Here is a 22,200-nt window from a genome sequence, read left to right on the forward strand (position 1 = left end):
AATCCTAATAAGTAGTGCATACCTCAGCTTAGGAAGCTTTGATGAGACAACAGTATTATTGTTGTCATTACAAATCTTCACTTCACTATTACATCACTGTTATGCCTGGAAAGATACTAGAGTAAATTCTCAAACAGCTAAAAGCTCCCATCTTCCAAAGATGGGACTAATAGAACATGCCGATCCTTCTCTGAAGAAGCAATAAACTAAGTAGATATTTCTAGACTAAATGACGCCACATTCTTTTATAAACATGCATTTGAAGTGATTTAGACATGGTCCTGTCTCAAAACAGGACTCTAACTACACGGTGTATTATAGATTGCTTCCAACTCTTGGATTCCCTGTTGAAACAGCAAAAATGACAATACTCTGGATTTTTAATTTGTACTTCGTAATTTGCACCCTTGCAATTAATTCGTACACAATGCACCAAAGCAGAAACACATGATAATAGGGAAAAGGAATGGCCGTTCAGAATTGTGCATTTTTTAATCTCAAAGCCAGGCTGTGATTTGTCATAGAACAGAAGCCTTGTACAGCATATCATTCTGTCTTGCCTAGTAATACAGGGCAAAGTTAAGGTGTCTGGGCCTGTAGTTCTGCTGACACAGTATGTGCTGATAAATCTGAATTTTGAAGGCTTGTATTTAATAGAGCTCTATATGATACCACAGCGGCCTGGTGCATGAAGTGCCTGCAGCTTATCAGCAAAAAGCTAGCAGAGAGGCCCTGGACCTACAACCAGTGTTCCCGGAGATATTTATCATCCAGTCTTCTGAGAATAACCAAACACTTCAGAAATAATGTCAACATACTCAAGACCATCTCTTGTCTCTTTCTGAGATAAGAGTACAACTTTGTTCTTAAAGAAACACCAGCCAAGTCAGTCGATTCCCAAATCTCTCCCTGTAGGTTATCCTTCAAACCAGGGAGCTCAGTTTTTGTGCTTCTAGATGCAAATATCTGTGTTGTTTTCCAAAGTATGCACAAAACTCTAGTAATATCTAAAATAGTCCCCACATGGCCATAGGCCTAACCTTGGTGCCCAGGATATCAGCCAGTTACAAAGGCTGGTGACAGCTTTGTATCAACAGGGATGGCCGCCTTATTTAAGGACTTTGTTTCTTCTTTATTGGCTACCTCTAACCAAGGGCCTCCAAGACCAAGTTGGACCTCCAAGTCATTGTAGGAAAAGGTGGCTCAGTCTTTGAGACCAGTAGGTGTGGAAAAAAGGCCTCTGTAATAATGTTTTTAAATACCTAGTTATGAGTTGGGTTCAAATATCAGTATGCAAACTAAGCCTGGTGCCATCAAGGGGAGATATAAAGCTGATCATGTATTCTCCCAAGACCATTTTCGTGAGAAGCTTACCTAAAGACAACTCACCTTTCGATTTGTCACCCAGACACTAAAGTGTATTGCTTCTTGCTTTGAAATGTACTCCCTAGTGTGGCCTTTGGATTTTAATCCCTCCTTCCCCAGGCCATGCTGTATATTAATCTTTTTCAACTGTTTTTTATCATGTCATTTCTCAGTAGAGTCTCCCAGTAAAATTCATACTCCTCAATTATTAAATGTCCTCACTAATCTATCTATCCAATTTCTCCTCCATGTATCTTTATTTCCCCCAAAAGTATCTGCTTAAGAGCCGTATTAACTCGACTTATTTTTCAGTTTCCCTACCTCTGTGCTTTTGTTACTAGCTGTTTCCCCTTTTTGGAAATCCTTTCCCCCTTCTCTTCTATTCAGACACATCTCTTCCGTTAAAGCTTTCAGGCCAGTTCCGCCTACACTAACCCTCCTCTAACTCTGTTTACTTATCGTCTAGAGTCCATACCAGCCCTCTGGCATTTACTCACATACTGCCTTGTGAATGCATCTTTATTTTCTGTGTGCTCCCTTGCTCTTTTACTCTCTCTCTCTCTCTCCCCCTTCTTCTCTATGTATATATGTGTATGTAAATAAAATCTACGTCTTACGTATCTTTAGAATACGCTACCTCATAGGTACTCTGTGACATTCGTATTGGTTGGTGATTCTTCTAAGATCTCAGTTTGCCTGCCGATGCCCTGTGTTGCTGTGAGCCCGGCTTCCTCAGCACTGACAACCAAAAACAGCATCTCTGAGCAACAGGGCCTAGAAAGAGAAGTAGGTTAAAGGGCTTTCTTTTGAATAACTCAAAGCTATTCTGTAAAACCAGGGTACTCATGCCAATCTCCTCAGATATAAAGGATTTGGGGACAATTCCATGAAATTTGCCAGATTGGGGTTTTCCTGCATGCCCACATCCGCTGTGTGCCTCTTCCAGCCCCTCTTCTCCACCCAGCATGGCATCCCTGGACTTTGCCCTTCCTCGCGCCTCATCCCATGCCCCACATTCAGACTGGACCCAGAAAACTGGGCTTGGCACTGACATTGACAACCCAGTACCTGGGAGCTGGTCACTACCCATGGGAAGTAGTGTTCAGTGCTAAGGCCTGCCTGCCCCTATGAGCAGTATGTCCTTAGGCAAGGTAACTAATTTCTCCAAGTCTGATTTCCTCTTCTGTTAAATGAAAACAGTAGAACCTACCTCGGAGGGTTGTTGTGAAAATGAAATAAGATAGTTCGTCAGCAAATCCTATTGATCCTACCTTAAACATTTCGGGAGTCTGCTTGTTACAACCGCTGCTACCAGCCCAGTCCAAGCCAGTGACATCTCTCACCTTGATTATTGCAATAGCCTTCTAAACAGTCTCCCTATTTCCTCCTGGCCCTCAATGCAGAAGACAGAATAGCCTTGTTAAAATGTAAGCCAGATTGTGTCACTCTGGCTCAGAGTCCTGCAGTGGGTCTTTATTCCAGGTAAAAGACAAATTCTTAACGCTGGCCTGCCAGGCCTTTGCAACCCAGCCCCTGCTGCTTCTCACACCTCCTCTCATACTGCTCTACCCTCTCCCCTCCACTGGAGCCTCTGCAGGCACAGTCTTGGGGCCTTTGAATTTGCCCTTCTTTGCCTGGAATGCCCTTCGCCAGGTGACCACATGATGTGCTCCACTGCCACCATTAGGTCTTTGCTCGAATGTCAACTCATGAAGCCTTCCCAGACCAACCTATTAAATTTACCACCTCTCCTCCCACCCCAGAATTCCCTACACCCTTTTCCTACTTTTTTTTTCAATATAGGACATCTGTCTCACTTTATATTTTATTATTGTGTTGTCCTTATGGTCCATTATATGTGTTTCCCACCAGAATGTAAATTCCGTGAAGTCAGGAGTCGTTGTCCTCTGTCCACTCCTGTATCCGCAGCCCTTGGAACGGTGCCTAGCACGTAAAAATAGAGTGAATGGTGACTGTGCTGCTGTTCTAGGGAGGGCTTCCTTGGCAGGGGTCCACAGCTGGCCTTGACATTCTGCTTTGCGTCCTAGTTTCCTGAGGAGGAATCACTCCTGGGTGGGCAGCCTGCCTTACCTGCCCCTGACATGGCTATGTCTGTCTGTTTTTCCTCAGATGCATACTCTCATTCCTCAAGCGAGAACGGAGGCAAGTCTGAGTCAGTGGCCAATCTGCAGTCTCAGCCCTCCCTGAACTCCATCCACAGTTCCCCTGGTCCCAAGCGTTCCACGAACACCCTTAAGAAGTGGCTGACCAGTCCCGTGCGCCGGCTCAACAGTGGGAAGGCAGAAGGAAACATCAAAAAGCAGAAGAAAGTACGCGATGGTCGGAAGAGCTTTGACCTGGGATCACCCAAGCCCGGGGACGAGACAACCCCTCAAGGAGACAGTGCTGATGAGGTACTTATGCTGGGGCCCCGAGCCATCCATCAGGAAAGACTTCTGATAGACATCTTTCCTATAGTCTTGTGACTTTCATGGGTTTTGAAAACTATCCAGTCTCTAGTCCCCACTAGTTTGTCTTCTTGAGCCTAAGTAATTTGAGTTCTTTTTCATCTCAAGACTTTGGCCAGTTTGCTTTGTGATTAATTCAGAGACTGACTAGCACCTACAATATCCAGTAGACAGAAAGCATTTTGTTGGATTTGGAGATAGGGTCCTCAGACAAGGGGAATCACTTGGTCACTTTGTTCCCTGTCTCTACTAAGGACAATATTAAAACCTGCTGGACCAATTTAGAATGGGAATAAAAGAACAGACCCTTTCACTTGGAAAATTAAAGACTCTGATGGGACATGGTAGCTGTTTTCAAATATCTTGAGCTGTGCCATGTGTAAAGGGAGTAGTGATTGCACATTGCTCTAGAAGGCAGAATTCTGATGAACAGATGAAAGTTACAGTAGGCAAGGTTTCTGCTCAGAGGGGAACTTCAGCGGTGGGGTTACCCAGTGACGAAGCAGGCCTTCCTGAGGTTCAGGAGACCACATGGCCTCACGTAACAGAGAGATCTCTCTGTTGCTGGAAGGTTATAATGGATGATCTCCAAAGTCCCTTCCACGCTGAGAGTCTTTGATCAAAATAAGTGGGCTTGTTTTGGTTGGGGGAAAGGGACAGCTGTTTTATCTGGCATACTAACCTACCACCATCACTGATGTGGTGAAGAAATTCTTCCTGAATTTAACCAGACTCCTTCTTGTTATAATTTTATGCTGCTATTTCTCCCTCTGGAGATGGCAGTGGAGCCTGTTGATATTCATATTGTGGTATTAATAGCCCTCAAAAACTTAGACTCCCTGTGACCACTCTTAAATTTCTCTGTTCCTGTCTAAACAATAAGATGGATATTTATGTGTGTATGTATGTATTTCCCCTCATTTAGTCCTCTTTATTCTTTGAGATCAGGTATATCCATTGTAGAAATAGAGAAACTGAAGCTGAAAAGGTAGGGTGTGTTGAGAGAGAAGGGTATGTGTATTGTTTTTTAAAATTCTGAGTCCCAAACCATGGTCACCTTTAGCTATATGAAACGGTAGCTAATGCTGCTCTTTTGTTCTAGAAGAGCAAGAAGGGTTGGGGTGAAGATGAGCCAGATGAAGAGTCACACACACCCCTCCCTCCACCCATGAAGATCTTTGACAATGACCCCACGCAGGATGAGATGGTAGGACTTTTTTACTTTCTCACTTGCAAGAGCAATGTGTAATGTATATGATTTCATTTGTGTGTGTGTGATGGATGTAGTAATACTCTCCTTCTTGTCATCCCTTACCCCACGTGGATCCATGGTGATATAGATTCTGTCAGAATCTAGTAGTGGATGTGGTGTCCGTCCCCCAATCCTGGTGATCTGACCTCATTCTGGGCAGCTCAGGAAAGTGTGTAGAATTCTCAGAGTGGCAATCTACCTGGGATCTTGTCCTACTGATAGAGGGTAATGGCTCTGCTTTGAATAGAGGAGATTCCAAAAGAAGCTAGCTCTCTCAAAAAGGAATCAGAGGTGGTTCCAGATTGTGGTCATTTTGTTGGACCTAACTGGACAACCTACATTTCAGTTGATTGTTTTCCTTATATTCAACTCTAAAATCCAAAACAATGGATCTTCCATTTAAGCACAGTGCTGTATAATTCTCCACTCACAGCATGAAGCAGAAGTCCTTTGGGGACAAAGAGGGATGGAGATGATGTGCTAAGGGGAGGTTGCTGTCAAGGATGGGCAAACCTAATATCCTAAGTTGCCCAAGTTCTTTGTTTTGCAAGATGTCCTGTCTCACTGGCAAGTGGAGGCTCCCTGGTGTCTGAAATGTTGACGTCCACCGTGCCTCTAAGCACAAGGTGATCATTCCAATTGTTTTAGCCCCAGGGGCTCAGGTCGTTTCCAGATACTGAGATGTGGCTCGGGGCTGACTTAATTTAGGTTTTCTATCACTTGCTTTCCTTACAAGCCGTGCTTTCATTTCATCATGTGTTTTTTGCCTTGTCTTAGTGTTGCTGGTCCCATTGGACTCTGCAGAGTGAAGTGGTAGTTGCAGTGTTTCACTGGGCTTTCCATTTGCTTTTTGGAGTCTCACTTTGTTGTGGTGTTGTTGGCAGTTGCTTGCTTAGTTGTTCCTCTGGGGTCTCCTTGTAGTCTGTAGTGCTCTGCCTGGCAGTGGCAGCATCCTCTGAATTAGGGGTCCCAGCATGTGTAGGTGGAAACAAACCTTTATAGCATTGCCTAGGATGCAATTCAAAAAGTACTGTTTGCAGATGCTTCAGAGTTTCTTGTGACATTCCAGTTTTTGTTTGAATTCTCTCTGCTTTACTGTTGGGTCGTTAATCCAGAGACGTTAATGAACATCTTCCTCTGTGCTAGGTTAGAAGAACAGATTCTCAAGGCAGAGCAGTGGCTGAGATGTGGCCCTGTCCGCCCATGTGACCCACATCTGAGAGGCTGACAGGCGAGGCCTCTCCCTGCTCTCCAGGGCCAGCTCTCTGACTCCAGCCTGTGGGGGAGAAGGGGAGAGGAAGTTGTGGTATTCCGCCCATCCTGGGCTCCCAGGGGCAGAAATGCCCGTGCTTCACCTTGAGGTGGGAATGAGAACCAGCCTGCTTGTGTTCCCAGAGGCCTATCCTTGTAAAAATGTTCCACAAACAGCGATAGCGTCTGCGGGGCGTAGGGCCCGCATGTCACGCTATCTGCCATCTCCCACAGCCTCCACGCGAGGTGCCACCTTGCATAAGGAAAGTAAAGGTCACCAACCCTCCCCCTCTAATTCCCTCAACACAGCTTGTTTGGGGAAAAGGGATGTTCTGTTGTTCCTGGATAATTTTTAACTGACATTCAGGGCTTACCCCCAAACATTTGCGTCACCCTTTTCTTAGCCAGGGATAGGGCAGATGGTCACAATCCCTTCTTAGATCCATTAACCCCACTCAGTCCATGCATGGTTGATTGCTGTGCATTTATTTATTTTCCTGGAGGTAGAAAATTGAGAGGAATATTTGGGAACAGGGTAAATGTCAGAATTTCAAGCAAAAAGAATTAGATTCATTAAGAACAATTTTTACGACAGTGTGAAGGAATTTTTTAAAGTGCACCCATTGTAATCTTGTGTTATGATTTGAATTTTCCATGTTTTTTTCTAATCTCGGTTCATGTGTGTATGTTTTACTTTTATGATTATAGGCATATGATGTGTTTGATGTTTTATTTAAAATCATTTCCCCAAATCTAATAATTTCACCTTCATAACTATAATTTTAATAGCTGGGGAGTATTTCACTTATTTGATGTATCATAATTTGCTTGACTAGCCCGTTTTTGGACATTCTAGCTTGTTTCACCATTTTTGCCTACTCTAGATAATGCTGATACAGACCACTTTGTAAATGTAGCATTTGTTCTTTTGACTTCTGTCCTTGGAATAAGTTCCCAGGAGAGGAATTACTAGATAAAAAAGATGCTAACTTGGATTCTCCAACAGACTTAAGCTCTTTTCCTGCATGAGAGGGAAAAGAATATTGTTGTATCTTTCTTAATTATATTTATTTGATATTTATTTCTTTATTTTATTGTTTTGTATTTTTTTTTTTTTTTTTTTACGTCTCAGAAGATCTAAGTAACTCCTGGATTAGACAAGAAGAAGCTTCCTTTTAAAAACTTTTCCCCCTAATTTACAGGACAGACTTGAAGCCAGAGCAAGGCCAGAACTTTCAACTGTCTACTCCTGCAGGCTTTATCATAAAAGTCTGAAGGAGCATGTGTTCTGGCCCCCTGGAAAACCTCAGCCCTCTGCTCTGATTTGCCAGGGATAAAGTGCACTCTGTGTTAACCATTTCTTCCCCAATTTCTTCTCAGGGAGAAGGCAGAAAAAGTAGTAACACAGTCTTCAGTGGACAGCCACATTGACAAGTCCTTCTCACTGGTGCCAGAAGGGGCACTGGCAGGCCCTTTGCTTGCACTTCCCTTTACTGTGAGCAGGACAGTCCCAGGTCACTCCACAGGAGACACACAACTCCTGCTACAGCCCTCGGGGACTTCCTGAGACCCAGTCTGGGGGCCTTAGCAGAAACAGCTGTGTTTTGAGGCGGGGTGTGTGTGTGCGTGTGCATGTGTGTATGTTTGAAGGGGCAGCGGGTACGTCTGGCTTGCTGACCTGTAAGTACCCTGCACCAAGAACTTTTTGCTTAGCACACAGTGGAGAGCTATAGCTAAGGCTATGGTAAACAAGGACTATGTCTCTCCTCTGGACACACTTGAGGCTAGGTTTATTGACGCCTTCCAGTCCCTGAAATAGCAATGGGCAGCCCCAAAGTGGCCATAGTTCTGTCTGCCCCCAGCAGTCACCCCTGGTTGATGTCAGTGGGGGTAGCCCTTACCTGTTGGCCACCCAGGACCTCAGCAACCCCTCCCTTCGGTACCTTCGGAAGCCTGTTAGGGAGATCCTAGTCCCCTCCATGCTTTGCGGCTGTCAGAATTCCTGACAAGGGGTCTGTCAGGCCTGTCCCACACCTACACAACCACCCATCTCCCTCTGTCATCTCTTTTCGCTCAACACAGAGCTTTGCTCCCCTTGCCTGCCTTGAGCTTTGGGCTTTCTGTTTTGCTTCCTAACTGCTGTTCCTCATTCCTTGCTAATCTGCTTTTCCTTTGCTGCCCAATGTCTTGCAGTCCTCCTCTTTGCTAGCAGCCCGGCAGGCCTCCACTGAAGTACCTACTGCTGCCGACCTTGTCAGTGCAATAGAAAAGTTGGTCAAAAGCAAGCTGGTAAGTGGGGCTCCTGGAGGCAGTTCTGTGTGTCTCACCTCCATGAGGCCCCCAGGGCCTTGCATCTCTCTGTCATGATCTCTTCTGCTTTATCCTTGTTCCTTCTGTTTCTAGCTAATGATGGTTTCTAAAACACTGTGCCCCAAAGTTCTCTTTGGCTTTGTTTGGGAGTGAGCAGGGGGGAATTAACAAACCATTTTTTGGGTTGTGAGGTTGATTAAGAGTGGAAGTATTGACAAAAAGCACTCCCTGTGAGCCTAGTCCTCTGGCCTACAGGGAAGTACCTTTTGGACAGTGACTTAGATGTATCTGATTGACCCTGAAGCCAGTGCTCCAAGTTAAGCCATAGAGCACAGATTGGATCCTTGAAAGCACTGTGTAGTTTTATTCAGGGACCTCAGATGGCTTTCTAGCTTGCAAAGTCTTGCAAAAGTAGACTGTGGATTATAGAGTGGAAAAGGACAAAAGTATGTGAATTCCTCACCACGAGAAATTAAGGGAGCCAGTGCATATCCTCATCATGGGAGACAGACTGAACACAAGCTGCTGAAAACTGGTCTAGCCTTGTGATTATCTGACAAACCAACAAGGCCATTGGAGGGAAGGGCTATTAGTCTGAGTTGGTTCAAGATTTCTGGGAAATACTGGGGAAAGAGCTCCTTTTTAGATAGCTCATTTGGACAGAGCTGTTGCCCTACTCCTGTGTTTTTACATTTAAGTGTATCACTGTGTGTTAACGTCCTAGCTGCTAACAAATACCATGCAGTGGGTTGGCTTAAACAGTGGGAATTTATTGGCTCACAGTTTTAAGGCTAAGAGAAGTCCAAAATCGAGGCATCAGCAAGGCCATGCTGTTCCCCAGACTGTGGCATTCGGGGGCTGGCTGCCCCAGCCCTTGGTCCTTGGTTTTTTCATCACCTGGCACTACACATGGAAGTGTCTTCTCCTTTCTCTTCCAGGTTCTGTTGACTTCCAGCTTCTGGCTCCTCCCTGTGGCTTCTCTCTGGGTCCAGTTTCCTTGCTTAGACAGACTTTGGTCATATTGGATTAAGGCCCACCCTCACTCATTTTGGGCACATTTTAATAATAATGACTTCTTCAAAGGTCCTGTTTACAAATGGGTTCACACCCACAGGACCAGAGATTGGGACCTAAGCATGCCTGTTTTTTTTTAGTTTATCTTTGAAGTATATTTATCTATCCTAGCTCTATCCAACTGGAAAAGTCTGGAAACAATAGCTAACCCAATAAGCATGCCTCTTTGGGGAGACATGATTCAGTCCTCAACACTATGGGATGACAATTTGATGCATTTTGCTTTCTTTCTCTCATCCATGCACTTATTTGGTTTTTCCTAAAATTCTCATTAGGATAAATGTCTGTGCTTCTGTCAGACTTCTGATCTGCAACCCTGTTAATTAGTGCCATTTAAGCCCTTCTCCACTTGGCCCAGGAATTAGAGGAAAATAATAGACACTGTATGGAAAGCTTCCCTGATGATAATTTTGATTACAGTAACTCTTTTTTTCTAATATCCAACTTATAGTGTACAAATAAGATTTAACACATGATTTTCCTCTCTTCCTTCTAGTTTTCCTTCCTAATGAAAAAAATTAGCTGGTGTTTTTTGTAACTAGTGTCCATCATTTTCCTGCCACCTCTCTCTGTCTTACTGTGGCAATTGAGTGCTCTTGGAGCACTACATTAACTTTTCAAAGTTACTGACCTCTCCTCACTTGTTCACCCTTCCTGTACACTCTGACCCATACACCTTCTTTCTCCAAATACCATCTTTAATTTTTTTTTCTTAAAATCATCCTTCATGCATGTTTCCTTTTACCACCTGAGTCTGGGACCTGACCTCTTGCCTGGACTATTGAAGTAACTTGCTTGCTTTTTTTCCCCCACCTCCATCTGCCTCCTGCACCTCACTCTTGTGATTAGACTTACACAAACACTGCTTTATTGCTTCACTCTTTGGTAGAGAAGGCTCATTGCCTCTGTGAGCAGTGGCCTCCAATGTGTGGGTTGCCTTCAGGTACACAAGACAGTTTTTGGGCTACTGGAAGAAAATATTAGAATCTCTTTATCTCATCATTTAAGAAGGTTTTATTTATATTTTATTGCTGAAATAATGCCAACACAATAGTACAAGTATATAATTTATAAACAAGTTACATGCTTTAGAGGGGGTACATGACCAAAATTGTGTGTACTGATAGAGGTATATAATCAGAGTTTAGAAATCACTAGCCTATAAAGTCCATGTTTAACCAGAATTCTAATATTTTGTAGCCCATTCTCCAACCTACTTTTCCAACATCCACTGATTATTCTGGTTGATGAACTCTGCTCCAACCAAATAGTTGGATAGTTTTCCATACTATCCTCAGACACCTCTGTGACTTTCCTCCGTCCACATTTTTGGTCACACCACTCCATTTGTGTGGAATGTTCTCCCTCTGGTTTTTGCCTATCTAAAGCATAACTGTCCTTCAAAGCCCATCTCAAATCTCATATCTCCACAAAGGCTTCCCTGACCAGCCCAGTTCAAATTCCCTCTGAAATCCCACAGCACTTACCATATAAGCCACATGCTGCCCAGGACTGCTCTCAGATTGCCCTGTCATGTTATTTTTTAAAATATCTTAATGCTTAACTTTTCATTTGCAGCTTATCTCCCCAACTAGATGATATGTCATTTAGGACATTATTTTCTCTTTCCTCCATTAGTTTACAGTAGTCTTTGATACTTAACAGGTTCTTAGTAAACACTTACTTCCAAAATTCTATATTTGTTTATATTTTGAATTAATTTCTTCTTACTGTAACCGCTGACCTTTGCACTGTTGGGAGTCTCTGCAGGCCTCTAGTTTGGCTGATCAATGGACCTGAATATTAAACATTTGAGTGCAGATCTCGAGAAGTCCCATAAGAGCAACATTCCCAGAGAAGCGGGAGTGTGGGGATGGCTTTGGAGTTGATTGGCTTAGCACAGTGCCTCCTATAACAGGCTCTCACTGAATCCTATTGAAGGATGTCCTTTCTGTGGTGAGTTTACCATAATAAGGGCTTTAACTGCTTCTTCCACCAATAACTTCTTCTTGAGGACCTACAAAGACCCCAGAACTATAATGATTTCTTTGGCTTAACATAGAGAACCCAACCCATATCATGGAAAGGAGTGAGGGAAGCAGTGGTTTGGTTTCTCAGAATCTTCCCGTTAAAATTTGATCCTTTTCTTTTCCTGTCCATCTCTTCTTATCCCAATACATACCCACTGCGAAGTAGTGATGTAACAGCAGTAAGTTGTTGCTTCCTAAGCAATATTTGAGAATACTAAGTTACATTTTCACCTCAGAGACCTGTATTCCTCTTCCTCATTATCTCTTTATCTTAGAAAAGGTTAAGATCTAGAGCCCATAAAAGTTAAGGAGTTTTTATTTGACTATAAATACAACAGTGTGACAGCAGCCAAAGTATCTAGTGTGATCATGGACTGGGCTAATGAAAGCACAGTCTACAGATCAAGGGGAGTTCCAATGTATTCAAAGCTATTTGGACATTTTTTCACAAGTGGTGTGTGAATAATATATTGATCAGGGTCTGAACACAACATTCTAAAATATTCTTGAACCAACTGGAAGAGGTCAGAAGGAGACAACTACCTTGTGGTCCGTGATATTTGAAGGGCAGTTGAAGAAACTGAGATTAAGTATAGAGAGAAGTTAGGAGAGAAAAGACACACATGAGAACTATCTTCCAAAAAATTGAAGCACTGCTGTGGGAAAGAGTTGGTCTGATTCTTTGTTGCTCCAGAAGACAGAATCTAGACCTGTGGGTAGAAGTTATCTTTGTTCAATATAAAGAAGAACTAATAAAGTCCTTTCTAATTTAGAGTCTGGTTCCATTTTATAGGAACATCTGGCATACATGGACTCTTGTCTAGGCTTAAATTCTTTCTGCTTTCGTTATTGGTTGTTCAAGAGATGACACCAAATTCTGCACTTAGAACTCTTTTGGCCTCCTGCACCCCCCAAAAGCCATGGGGTCCCCTGTGTCCCCATGTCCAAAGCTGCCCTTGTGTTTTATGTTTACATAGTGATCCTTGCACCCAGGCTTCCACTTCTGCTGCTCGAGAGCTGCTGTTAGAGAGCGAAAGGCCTGTGTTCTTAGACTCACCTGCAATGCAGATATGCCCCTGAAGACCCCTCAGAACCTCCTTTGGCAAGTCCCTCAGGACATTAATGAACCCTTCTGAGTTCTCACCTGCCAGCCTTGGTTTTTAATCAATGCTTTTGTTTCCCAAGAGCCCATCTTCCCCCACTCTTCCCAATCCCACCTCCTCCCAAAATAGAGCCAGCATTCTTTTTCTTGTTTTTGCATTAAGGTATTGTCTTTAACTCCAAGTCAGAGATAAGGATTCCTTCAGCTTTCCCTGTGTGATTTTTAATAAAGCATTTTCTAGACCTGTACACTGGTCTAGTGGTAGTGAATGTGTAAGGAATAACATGACCTAAGTTTTAGCCTTGCCTCTGTTTCTTCAACAAGTAACTTCATCCACTTGGGCCTCTCTTTTTCTAAATTATCAACAGAATCTAATCTCAAGAGAGTTATGATAATTGAGTAGGTGTGAACATGCTTTGTAAACTGATAAGTTAGTATCCTACAAATGTTAGCTCTAGCCATCTCATCTCTGTTGTAAAGGGCAGGGATCCTGTAAAGGTGCTGGGCATGTGGACACAGTATTTGTCAGTTGATAGATGGGTAGTTGGGAGAACATTGCAGGGTATAGGGTAATAGCTTAACGATCTGTATGTTTTGGTTTTATTCCTCGAGTTTGAAGAACAAGAGTTTCCTGGCCATGTGAGAATCTAATGTGTAGTCCTGGAGTCCCAGGATTCCACCACCTTCTTGTCTTGAAAGCTTGAGCGTCTAGAAAGAGAGTCCCTTCTCTACGCTCTTGTCCTCAGGTGGCACCAAAGTAAGTCATCGGGTTCAGGATGTTTCCAACAGACCCTTAGCTAATAATCCTCTGCCTTTAGGGAAAGGGGCTGGCCAGAACTGAGCTCTTGTTTGGTCTACCTGGTGGCCTGGCATCCTGAAAGTCTGCCTTACCTGCTCCAGCAAGACCCAGCCCTCTGTTTCTTCTGCTTGATAGCATTCACTTCCCTAGGCCAGCCTTGCGGACTATAGAACATGGCTAGGACTAGGTTGTATTTGTGTGTGTGCTTTGCTCTCCTTTAGATGAATCGGCTTGTTTAATCAATGGCAAGGAGAGGTTGGTAGAAGTTGAATGTCTAGTTGGGGGAAAATAATGTCTCATCATAATCAGTGTGGAGGTATGTGTTTTCAGGAACTGGGTTTGTTGGCATCCCTCTGTGGAAACAATTCCTGAGCACTCTTGTCAGAATAGAAATCTTTAGATTTCTACCAAAAAAAAAGTTATTAAATGAAAGTGACAAACCTGAAATGTCATTTGCCTGGAAAATCCAGGTGTCATTTTTTGCACTACATGGTTGTCTTCCCCATGCCCACACTCGATTTATCTGGGAATGACTTAGATATCTAATGCTTTTTACAGAGAATATTATATAAATTTTTTTAAAAGCTGGGGTGGCAGTAATAGGTGCCTGGTTGGTGTAGTGGGTGGCTCTGGATCAGCACATTTTCCCATTGTCTCATCAGATGATGTTTGACTTCTCCCCAAGAGGTTGATAGTATATTCAATAAGTTCTTGGAATCCTACTGTGTGCCAGGCTCTAAGATCAAGCACCGAATCTTCCTTAATGGCACTTGCATTGCAGGGTTAGTCCTCTCCTACCCGGACTTGGGAACCATTTCCTCTTGGATTTCGGTCTGACATCTCTCTATGTGACTGCCAGAGGGAGCTTGCTTTCTTCTTTTTTTTCTTAACCTTTTAATAGTTCTTTTCTGATTAATAAAAGCAATATATGCACATTCAAGAAAAATTAGAAAAATGACAAAAATAAAAACACAAATCATGTCATTCATATCATCTAGACATATTCATTGCTGAAATTTTGGTGTATTTTTTTTCTAGACCCCTTTTTAAATAATGCAGTTAATCATGCAGTATTAAAATTTAAGTCCTGTTTTTCTTTTAATATCATATCTGAGACATTTTCCCAAGTCATGGAAAGCTCTCTTAGAACATCAGGACTCATCTTTCTAAAACTCATATCCTATCATGTTACTTCCCTACTTAAAAGCCTCCCATAGGTCATCATAAAAGGTAAAATCTCTACTCCTTAATGCCGTGCATAAAGCTCCTTATAGGTAACTCCTCCAAAGTTATCTGTTTTCGCTCCTCACCTCTACCATCCCTAGCACCCACTCATACCAACTCGCATAACACAGTGAGTTACTTGCCACCCCAACCTCTCCCCTATATTCTCCCTACACCAGGCTACTTGCAGGTCCCAGGCTGCCTCATGTATCCCTTGATCACGTATCCCTTGATCCTCCCTGGAATGCCCTCCCATTGGTGTATCCAATGAGTCTACTATGAATTCTTTTTCATCTCTCAATTCTCAGTTCAAGTGTTGCCTCTTCCATCCCCTTTCCTCACCACCCCACCATAGAACTACCTGCTCCTTTTGTTCATCCTCCATGGTACACCTGTCTAGAAGAACACCCAGTGTACTTTAGGTTATGTAGGACAGAAACCATGTCTTACTCATCTTTGTTTCTCCAACACTTTGCATGTATTCAGCATGTAGTAGATGCTTGACAAATATTTGCTTGAGTGCAATAAATAGTCAAATTACAGTACTGTGTAATGAATACTGTGCAAGGGGTGTGTAAAGGGTGCTTACAGGAACCCAGAGGAAGGGCATTTTAGGAGGTGTGTGATGCAAGATCCAGTGGACAGGAAATGTATTCATTTTTAACTTGGGGAAGGCCTACCTTCAAGCTTAATCGCCTATTTGAATCTTACTTGCACTTCTATTGCCTGACCTTGGGCCAACTATAGAAACTTTTGTTACTCTGTCCTTGCCCTTCTTTTCTTTTGTCTACTGAGACTGGTGTGGGCTTTAGCTCCTGTGGCTGCAGAGCCTTTCAGTTAACCAACTACCAATGCCTGTTTTCCCACTGGAGCAGCACAGACAATTGCAGGTCACCCCTAGTTGCCCCTGGCTGTGGCCCAGTGTTCTGGTTTGCTAATGCTGCTGGGATGCAAAATACCAGAAATGGATTGGCTTTTATAAAAGGGGGTTTATTTGGTTACAAAGTTAAAGTCTTAAGGCCATAAAGTATTCAAGGTAAGTTGTCAACAATTGGGTACCTTCACTGGAGGATGGCCAGTGGGGTCCAGAAACCCTGTTAGCTGGGAAGGCACATGGCTGGCAACTGCTCCAAAGTTCTGTTTTCAAAATGGCTTTCTCCCAGGACATTCTTCTCTAGGCTGTAGCTCCTCAGAAATGTCACCCTTAGCTGCTCTTGGGATGTTTGTCCTCTCTTAGCTTCTCCAGCGCAAAGGTCTGCTTTCAAAGACCGTCTCCAAAATGTTGCTCTGTAAGCTGCAGCTCCTCTCTCAGCTCCTGTGTGTTCTTCATAGTGTCCCTCTTGGCTGTAGCAAGCTTGCTCCTTCTGTCTGAGCTTTCATACCGCTCCAGTGAACTAAAAAAGGCCCATGCTGAATGGGCGGGGCCATGCCTCCCTAGAAATTATCTAATCAGAGTTATCACCTATAGTTTGGTGGTTCACATCTCCAGGGAAACACTCAATCAAAGAATTACGATCTAATAAACAGTAATATGTCTGCCCACACAAGGTTACATCAAAGATAATGGCATTTTGGGGGACATAATACATTCAAACTGGCATACCCAGTTTCTCAATTCTAGCACAGGTAGGTAGGTCCTCAAAGGGAATCAGTTGAATTATTATGAGCATTTATAGCCAGTCCCATTATTTGAGAGAGATTACCCATATAGTTTACCCAAGCCCTTTATCTCCCTCACTTTCCTATTTCTCACTGTCTGTGCCCTTCTCAACTCCATCCCTAGAGAGCACCCCCCACCCCCGCTTGGACTTCTTTGCTCATATAACAGGCCAGGCAGATGGAGGTGGAATTTATTTCCTATGTGACCCTTTGGTCTCCTCAGATGCCCTTCATTCTGTAGAATGGTTGAGAGTGGACCACACTGAGCTGGATATTCCACGGGACAGCTGTATAGGCAGAGATGCAGGTCTGTTTCCCTGGCCTCCAGTCACCACTGAGCCAGCCAACAAGCTGCAGAACAAAAGCCATAACAGGACAATGGGAAAGGGGGACAGGGAAGTGAAAAGCATGTAATCAGATCAATGGCCAGCTGGGTCCATCTGCCTGGGCAGCCTGTCTCTGGTGATGGCACCCGGGGACATGTGGGAAAGCCAGCCTGTCCACTGGGTTGTCAAGCTTCAGCACCAGACACCCTCATTTCCTTAATAACAGGTTATAGATCCTGGATCTATAAATTTAGCTGAACCCTTCTTGACCTTTTTATATTTTTAGCCTATTCTGCTCCTCTGAATAACAACTTCCGCAGGATGATTACATGTTCTATAAAACCTTTATGTCAAGTTAAAAGAAATTCTCTCTCAAGCTCGAAGACCCTGTCCCCTTAATTCTAGTCTCTAGCATTGGCAACAAATTCATGTTGATCTGTTGGCACATTTTGTGGATTTGGGAGCAGGTGGTGGGAGTGATGGGAACAAGGTTGATATCTCTTCTCAGCTTTGAGTTTTTCAGATTCAAGTTGTAATATTCTCTATGTGTTCTCATACAGTAGTCCATCGGGCACCTCGTTCCCTTTTTGTTTCATCACCCTGAACCTTTCCTACCTCCATTTGGCCTATGTTGAAATAAAGTAGCTAAGAGAGTTTGTGACAGTCATTCCAAGTATAGATGGTTTAGGACCAGGCAGAAGCTTTTTGTTCTTGTACCCTTTTGGATGGCACTTCCTGATTTTTGTGACTTTAATCTTAGGGCTGATAGCATCAAAGACTACTGACAGGAAGCCTTTTCTTTGAATTGCAGTATAGGCAGGCATCTTGTAAGGAAAGTTTGGATTAGTCTCTCATATTTGTCTTAAAGGTGCTCACCTTGACCTAATCACCAATCTTACTGTGTATTCACATTGTTTCTGCCAATTTGGATAATGAAACACTAAGTGTCACTACATGGTCCTCCTTCCAGGACACTTGAAAAAATGTTAAGATTGACCCCATTTGAGTGTCCTTATTGTTACCAGTTCCATCCTTGGAGAAAAAAAGACCTTAACTTCACCATGGTAGAACACTTTTAACTTTTCAAAGGGGTTTTATTACTATTGTTTCTGTCTCTTTAAATCTGTAGAGGGGCAAAATCTGATCTGAAAATTGAGAAAAACTGAAAGAAGAATTTTAGCTGTCTTAAGAATATCCAGTGACTAGCAGATCTGGGATGAAAATTTAAGTTCCCTTCTCCTTAGCTCTTTCTAGAGCATCCTTATTAATCCCTTTAATTCGTTTCCTCAATCCTACAGCACCTCAGTTAATAGGAAAGGACTGATAAATGAAAGCAAGCCCTTGGTAAATAACCTTAGCAAAGGTGTTCTTAAAAAAGTCTAAATCTCTTGGCCTCTTGTTTACATTTCATTGGCCTCTTCCAAGGAATTACAGCTGATTTAACAAACCGTGATATTCCCAAACTAGCTCTCTTTTCATTAGTCTCCCCTCATCAATTTGCATTTCATGGTCCTGCAATCGATTTTCTATTCTGACAGCTTATTTGGTGTGGATTTGAAATGATATGCTTTGCTTCCAGAGCTTTTAACAGAGATAAGTCACCTTGACAATTTTCATTACGTCCTGGAAGTTGGCAGCACATGGACACCACGTCAATCCTCTAGGTTCTGGAATCCCTGCACCGGGAAGACGGGAGTCCCTGGTCTTCTAGCGCAGCCTTGGCTACTGATCTGCCAGGTTGGCGGTGGCCAGGCTGGAGGAGACAAGAGGACTTCCAAATAACTTTTTGCTGTATGCTCCTCTAAGACGTTTATTCTTCTCTTTTCAGAGTCTAGAAGGAGGCTCATACCGGGGGAGCTTGAAAGACCCTGCAGGCTGTCTGAATGAGGGGATGACCCCACCCACACCTCCTAGAAACCTGGAAGAGGAACAGAGAGCCAAAGCACTGAGAGGCAGGATGTAAGTGGCTTCTCCAGATTCCACCCTGGTACACATGTGTGTGGTGGGCTGTGGGCACGGGCTGGGAGAAGACTGAAGGAGAACTGGAGAGATACCCCCACGCTTTATTCTCCCAGATGTGTACAGTAGAGTACTGATAAACAACAAGCTCTGCTTTTGTCACTGACTTTAAGAATTTTAGGCTGAAGTATACTCTGTGAGATAGCAGGCTGAAGTATGTTCTGTGAGATAGACAAAGTTCTGTTAGAAATTTAAAACATGCCGATAAAAGGAAACAGCAAAGTTCAGGGAACTATGGACTATTATTAGGGGTCTGTGGAGTCAGAATTCCTGACCATGGCAAAAAGTCTGATAGAGGACACTAAGGGAGAAGTCCAAATATGGATAAGTGATGTATAGAAAGAGAGAGCTGGGCCACGTGTACTACCTGTGTAAAACCTTCATCAAAGGTTTTAATTTTGTATCCATTTGTGACTTTAGTTCCAAGAGAGCCTCCTCTCCATTTTTTGAATGTTTAGTGGTAAAATACAATTCACACTACAGTCCCTTTCACAAAAACCCTTATTTTATGCAAAGTTTGAGTTTATCTAGCCTGATGTGAAGTGACTCTTCTGTTATTTGGAACAGTCAAGATGATATTGGACACCACTAATGCAAAACCACACCTCTTCTCAAGTTGTTTTATTGTTTAGGGTTTGACTTTGTTTTGAAAGCAGAGCTACTGTTGAGTCTTGGATATGTGGGAAATTGTATGCAACAGGTGGGTAAATGGAGAGGTGTCTAGTTTGCCAGATCTGCTACAACAAATACCACACAATGGATTGGCTTAAACAACAAGAATATATTGGCTCACAGTTTGGAGGCTAGAAGTCCAAAATCATGATGTCAGCAGGCCAGGCTTTCCCCTGGGGTCCATAGCACTCCAGCTTGCTGCCATCTTTGAGGTTCCTTGGCTTGCATTTCTGCCTGTATTACATGGCAGTCTGTCTCCTTGGTCTCCTTTTGTGGCTTTCTCTGACTTCTGGCTTCTTCTGGCTGACTGCATCCGAATTTCCTCTCTTTAAAGAACACTAGTCATACAGATTAAGGCCCACCCTGATCCAATTTGGCCCTTAGAATCTTCAAAGATCCTATTTATGAATGAGACCCACACCTTAATTAATAAGAAGACCTTCAGAGATCCTATTGCCAAATGGGTTCACATCCACAGGTATGTGGATTAAGACTTGAACACGTCTTTATAGGGAATCTGATTCAATCCCCAACAGTAGGCGCAGCATGAAGGATCCCTCCCTGTTGCCAAATAGTCTGCCCTTCTCCTTCAAACCCCTACTCTTTGAGCCTGATAAGAGACATGAAGATGAGCAAAAATAAATGAAGCAAGGTCCTTCTGTTACCTGGAAATAGACTAGGTGAACACTTATGACTTTGTTTCTTAGGAAACAAAAGTAGAAACACCACAGCCAGGTCCTGGCCTCAGAGTAGGGCTCTCACCTCATAGTGGCCAGTGAGCACATGGCACATCAGCTCTGTAGTTCCCTATGTACCCGCTCAACTTTAGGGGCATGAGGGGGAACCCAAGAAGGTGACAAATGGAATAGAGGTAGAAAAGTACCATCCCCAAGGGGGAATTTCCTGGTACTTGCACAGAGATGGCTCTCCGTTGCTTCTCTTGTTGTTATACAGGTGAGGCAGGGTTGGAGCTGATGTTCTAGTCCCTGAGAAGCCAAAGCAAAGCTTATATCATGGAGGTGAAAGGCATCGACCTGTTATGTAGCAGATGGTCCTTGGCAAAGCCCATCACTTAGGATAACATTCCTATGAACAGCCATTTAAGCAACCGTCCTGCTTCCAGATATGATATTGTCTGATTTTGCTACAACAGGCAAAATCTTGCTGCCTCTTTTACCTATTTTACCCAGTGCTTCTTCCTCCTTTCACGCTTTCACCCAGCCTTACACCTCTCTGCATCCCAGGCTATCCTGAAATCCAGCTGTTAGAATGTCTCATTGCTCTTACTGCATATCATCCTGATTCCACCCTGCTGTAATTTATGTCCATGATGAAAGAGAGGATGTGTAGATATTTCTGTGAAAACCATACATGTGGCTAGTGTCCGGGGGTATGGAGAACTGAGACTCAATCCAGAAGATGGCAGTTGGGTTAAACGTTCACTCCATGGAGAAGTAATGAAAAGTTATTTGTCTAGCAGAAGAAAAAACTGAGAATGGACTGAATTGTCTTCAAGATTTAGTCATTCATTCATTCAACACCTATCATATGCCAGGTGCTTGGGATACATCAATGAATAAGACAAACAGTAACAAACAAACAAAAAAGGTCCTTGCCCTCATGGAGTTGACATTCTAGTGAGAGAAATCAGACAGAATAAAATGAGATCTGTAGTATGTTAGAAGCTAGAAAAAGAAAACATAGAGCAGAGTAAAGGGCATCAGAAAGATGGATGAGGCCATGTCACAGTTTTAAATGGGTGTGGCATTTGCACAAAGACCAGAAGAAGGGGAGAAATTAGCCATTAGTCAGGGGGGACTAGGGCTCTAGGCAGAGAGAACAGCCAGTGCAAAGGCTCTAAGGGATTTTCTATGGAAAACCAGCCATTCCCTACCACTCTGAAAGATAGAGGTTAGAAGTAGGTCTAACCTATAGCTGGAAGAATTTAAGTTGGACCAAACAATAGCATTTACTTTGTAAATAACCTATACTCATAAGAACTTGGTCATTAATAACCTGCTTTATTATTAATTCGATTTATTTGGAAAATAATTATGCACTGCCTTGTATTAATGTATGTAATGTACATCATTTCATGTAAATTGTCAGAATCTCTTTTAAAGTGTCATTATCCCTCTAAGTGTTTCATCAGTTCTTAAAGGGAACACATGTGAGATCCACTAGCGGCACCCACTACAATCCCTCCTCTAGAGGCTAAAGAGGCCAAGGCAGCCCCAATCTGTCAGCAAATAGCTTAGGGTAAAAATATCCCCTCATCTTCAGAGGGCCCTGCCCTTCCAGCCCCACATTCCCATTCCCAGCTTTCCTGTGGATTTCCTTTACTACTTTCTCTCATACAGTAACTTGCACCATGCTGGAGATATATTTAAATGATTTTATTTGGCCTTGCCAGTTCCTTCCTGTAGCCCCAAACGCATGATTGTCTATATTAGAAAGAGGGAGCTGGTTGGAAGTGCTGGACTTGCTGATAAAGAAGCATGTATGTTCCTTTGCTTCCTCCCCATTGCCCTGAGGCCCCAGACCAGGGGATCTAGTGGCTTCTCTGTGCTGTATAAAACAAAATTTCAAATGAATTGCTTCCTGGGTTCAGAGTAATTACAAGCCTGTGCTGGGACCCCTTTTTGAGAT

General features: G+C 43.2%; 1 protein-coding gene across 17 annotated transcripts in view; it reads left to right on the forward strand.

Moving 5' to 3' along the window:
• The window catches only part of KALRN (kalirin RhoGEF kinase), a 749,960-nt gene that overhangs the window by 650,007 nt on the left and 77,753 nt on the right, over window positions 1–22,200 (forward strand). For 10 of the 17 annotated variants that reach the window (XM_037837128.1, XM_037837164.1, XM_037837174.1 and 7 more), the window contains 4 exons: window positions 3,496–3,779; window positions 4,936–5,040; window positions 8,530–8,625; window positions 18,689–18,819. In XM_037837128.1, coding sequence (XP_037693056.1) covers window positions 3,496–3,779; window positions 4,936–5,040; window positions 8,530–8,625; window positions 18,689–18,819 — 616 coding nt within the window. The remainder of the gene's footprint in view (window positions 1–3,495; window positions 3,780–4,935; window positions 5,041–8,529; window positions 8,626–18,688; window positions 18,820–22,200) is intronic. The other 7 variants (XM_037837192.1, XM_037837224.1, XM_037837301.1 and 4 more) reach the window with 3 other exon arrangements.

The sequence above is a fragment of the Choloepus didactylus genome, chromosome 1, assembly GCF_015220235.1.
Source record: "Choloepus didactylus isolate mChoDid1 chromosome 1, mChoDid1.pri, whole genome shotgun sequence".
In the NCBI taxonomy this organism is placed as follows: domain Eukaryota; kingdom Metazoa; phylum Chordata; class Mammalia; order Pilosa; family Megalonychidae; genus Choloepus; species Choloepus didactylus.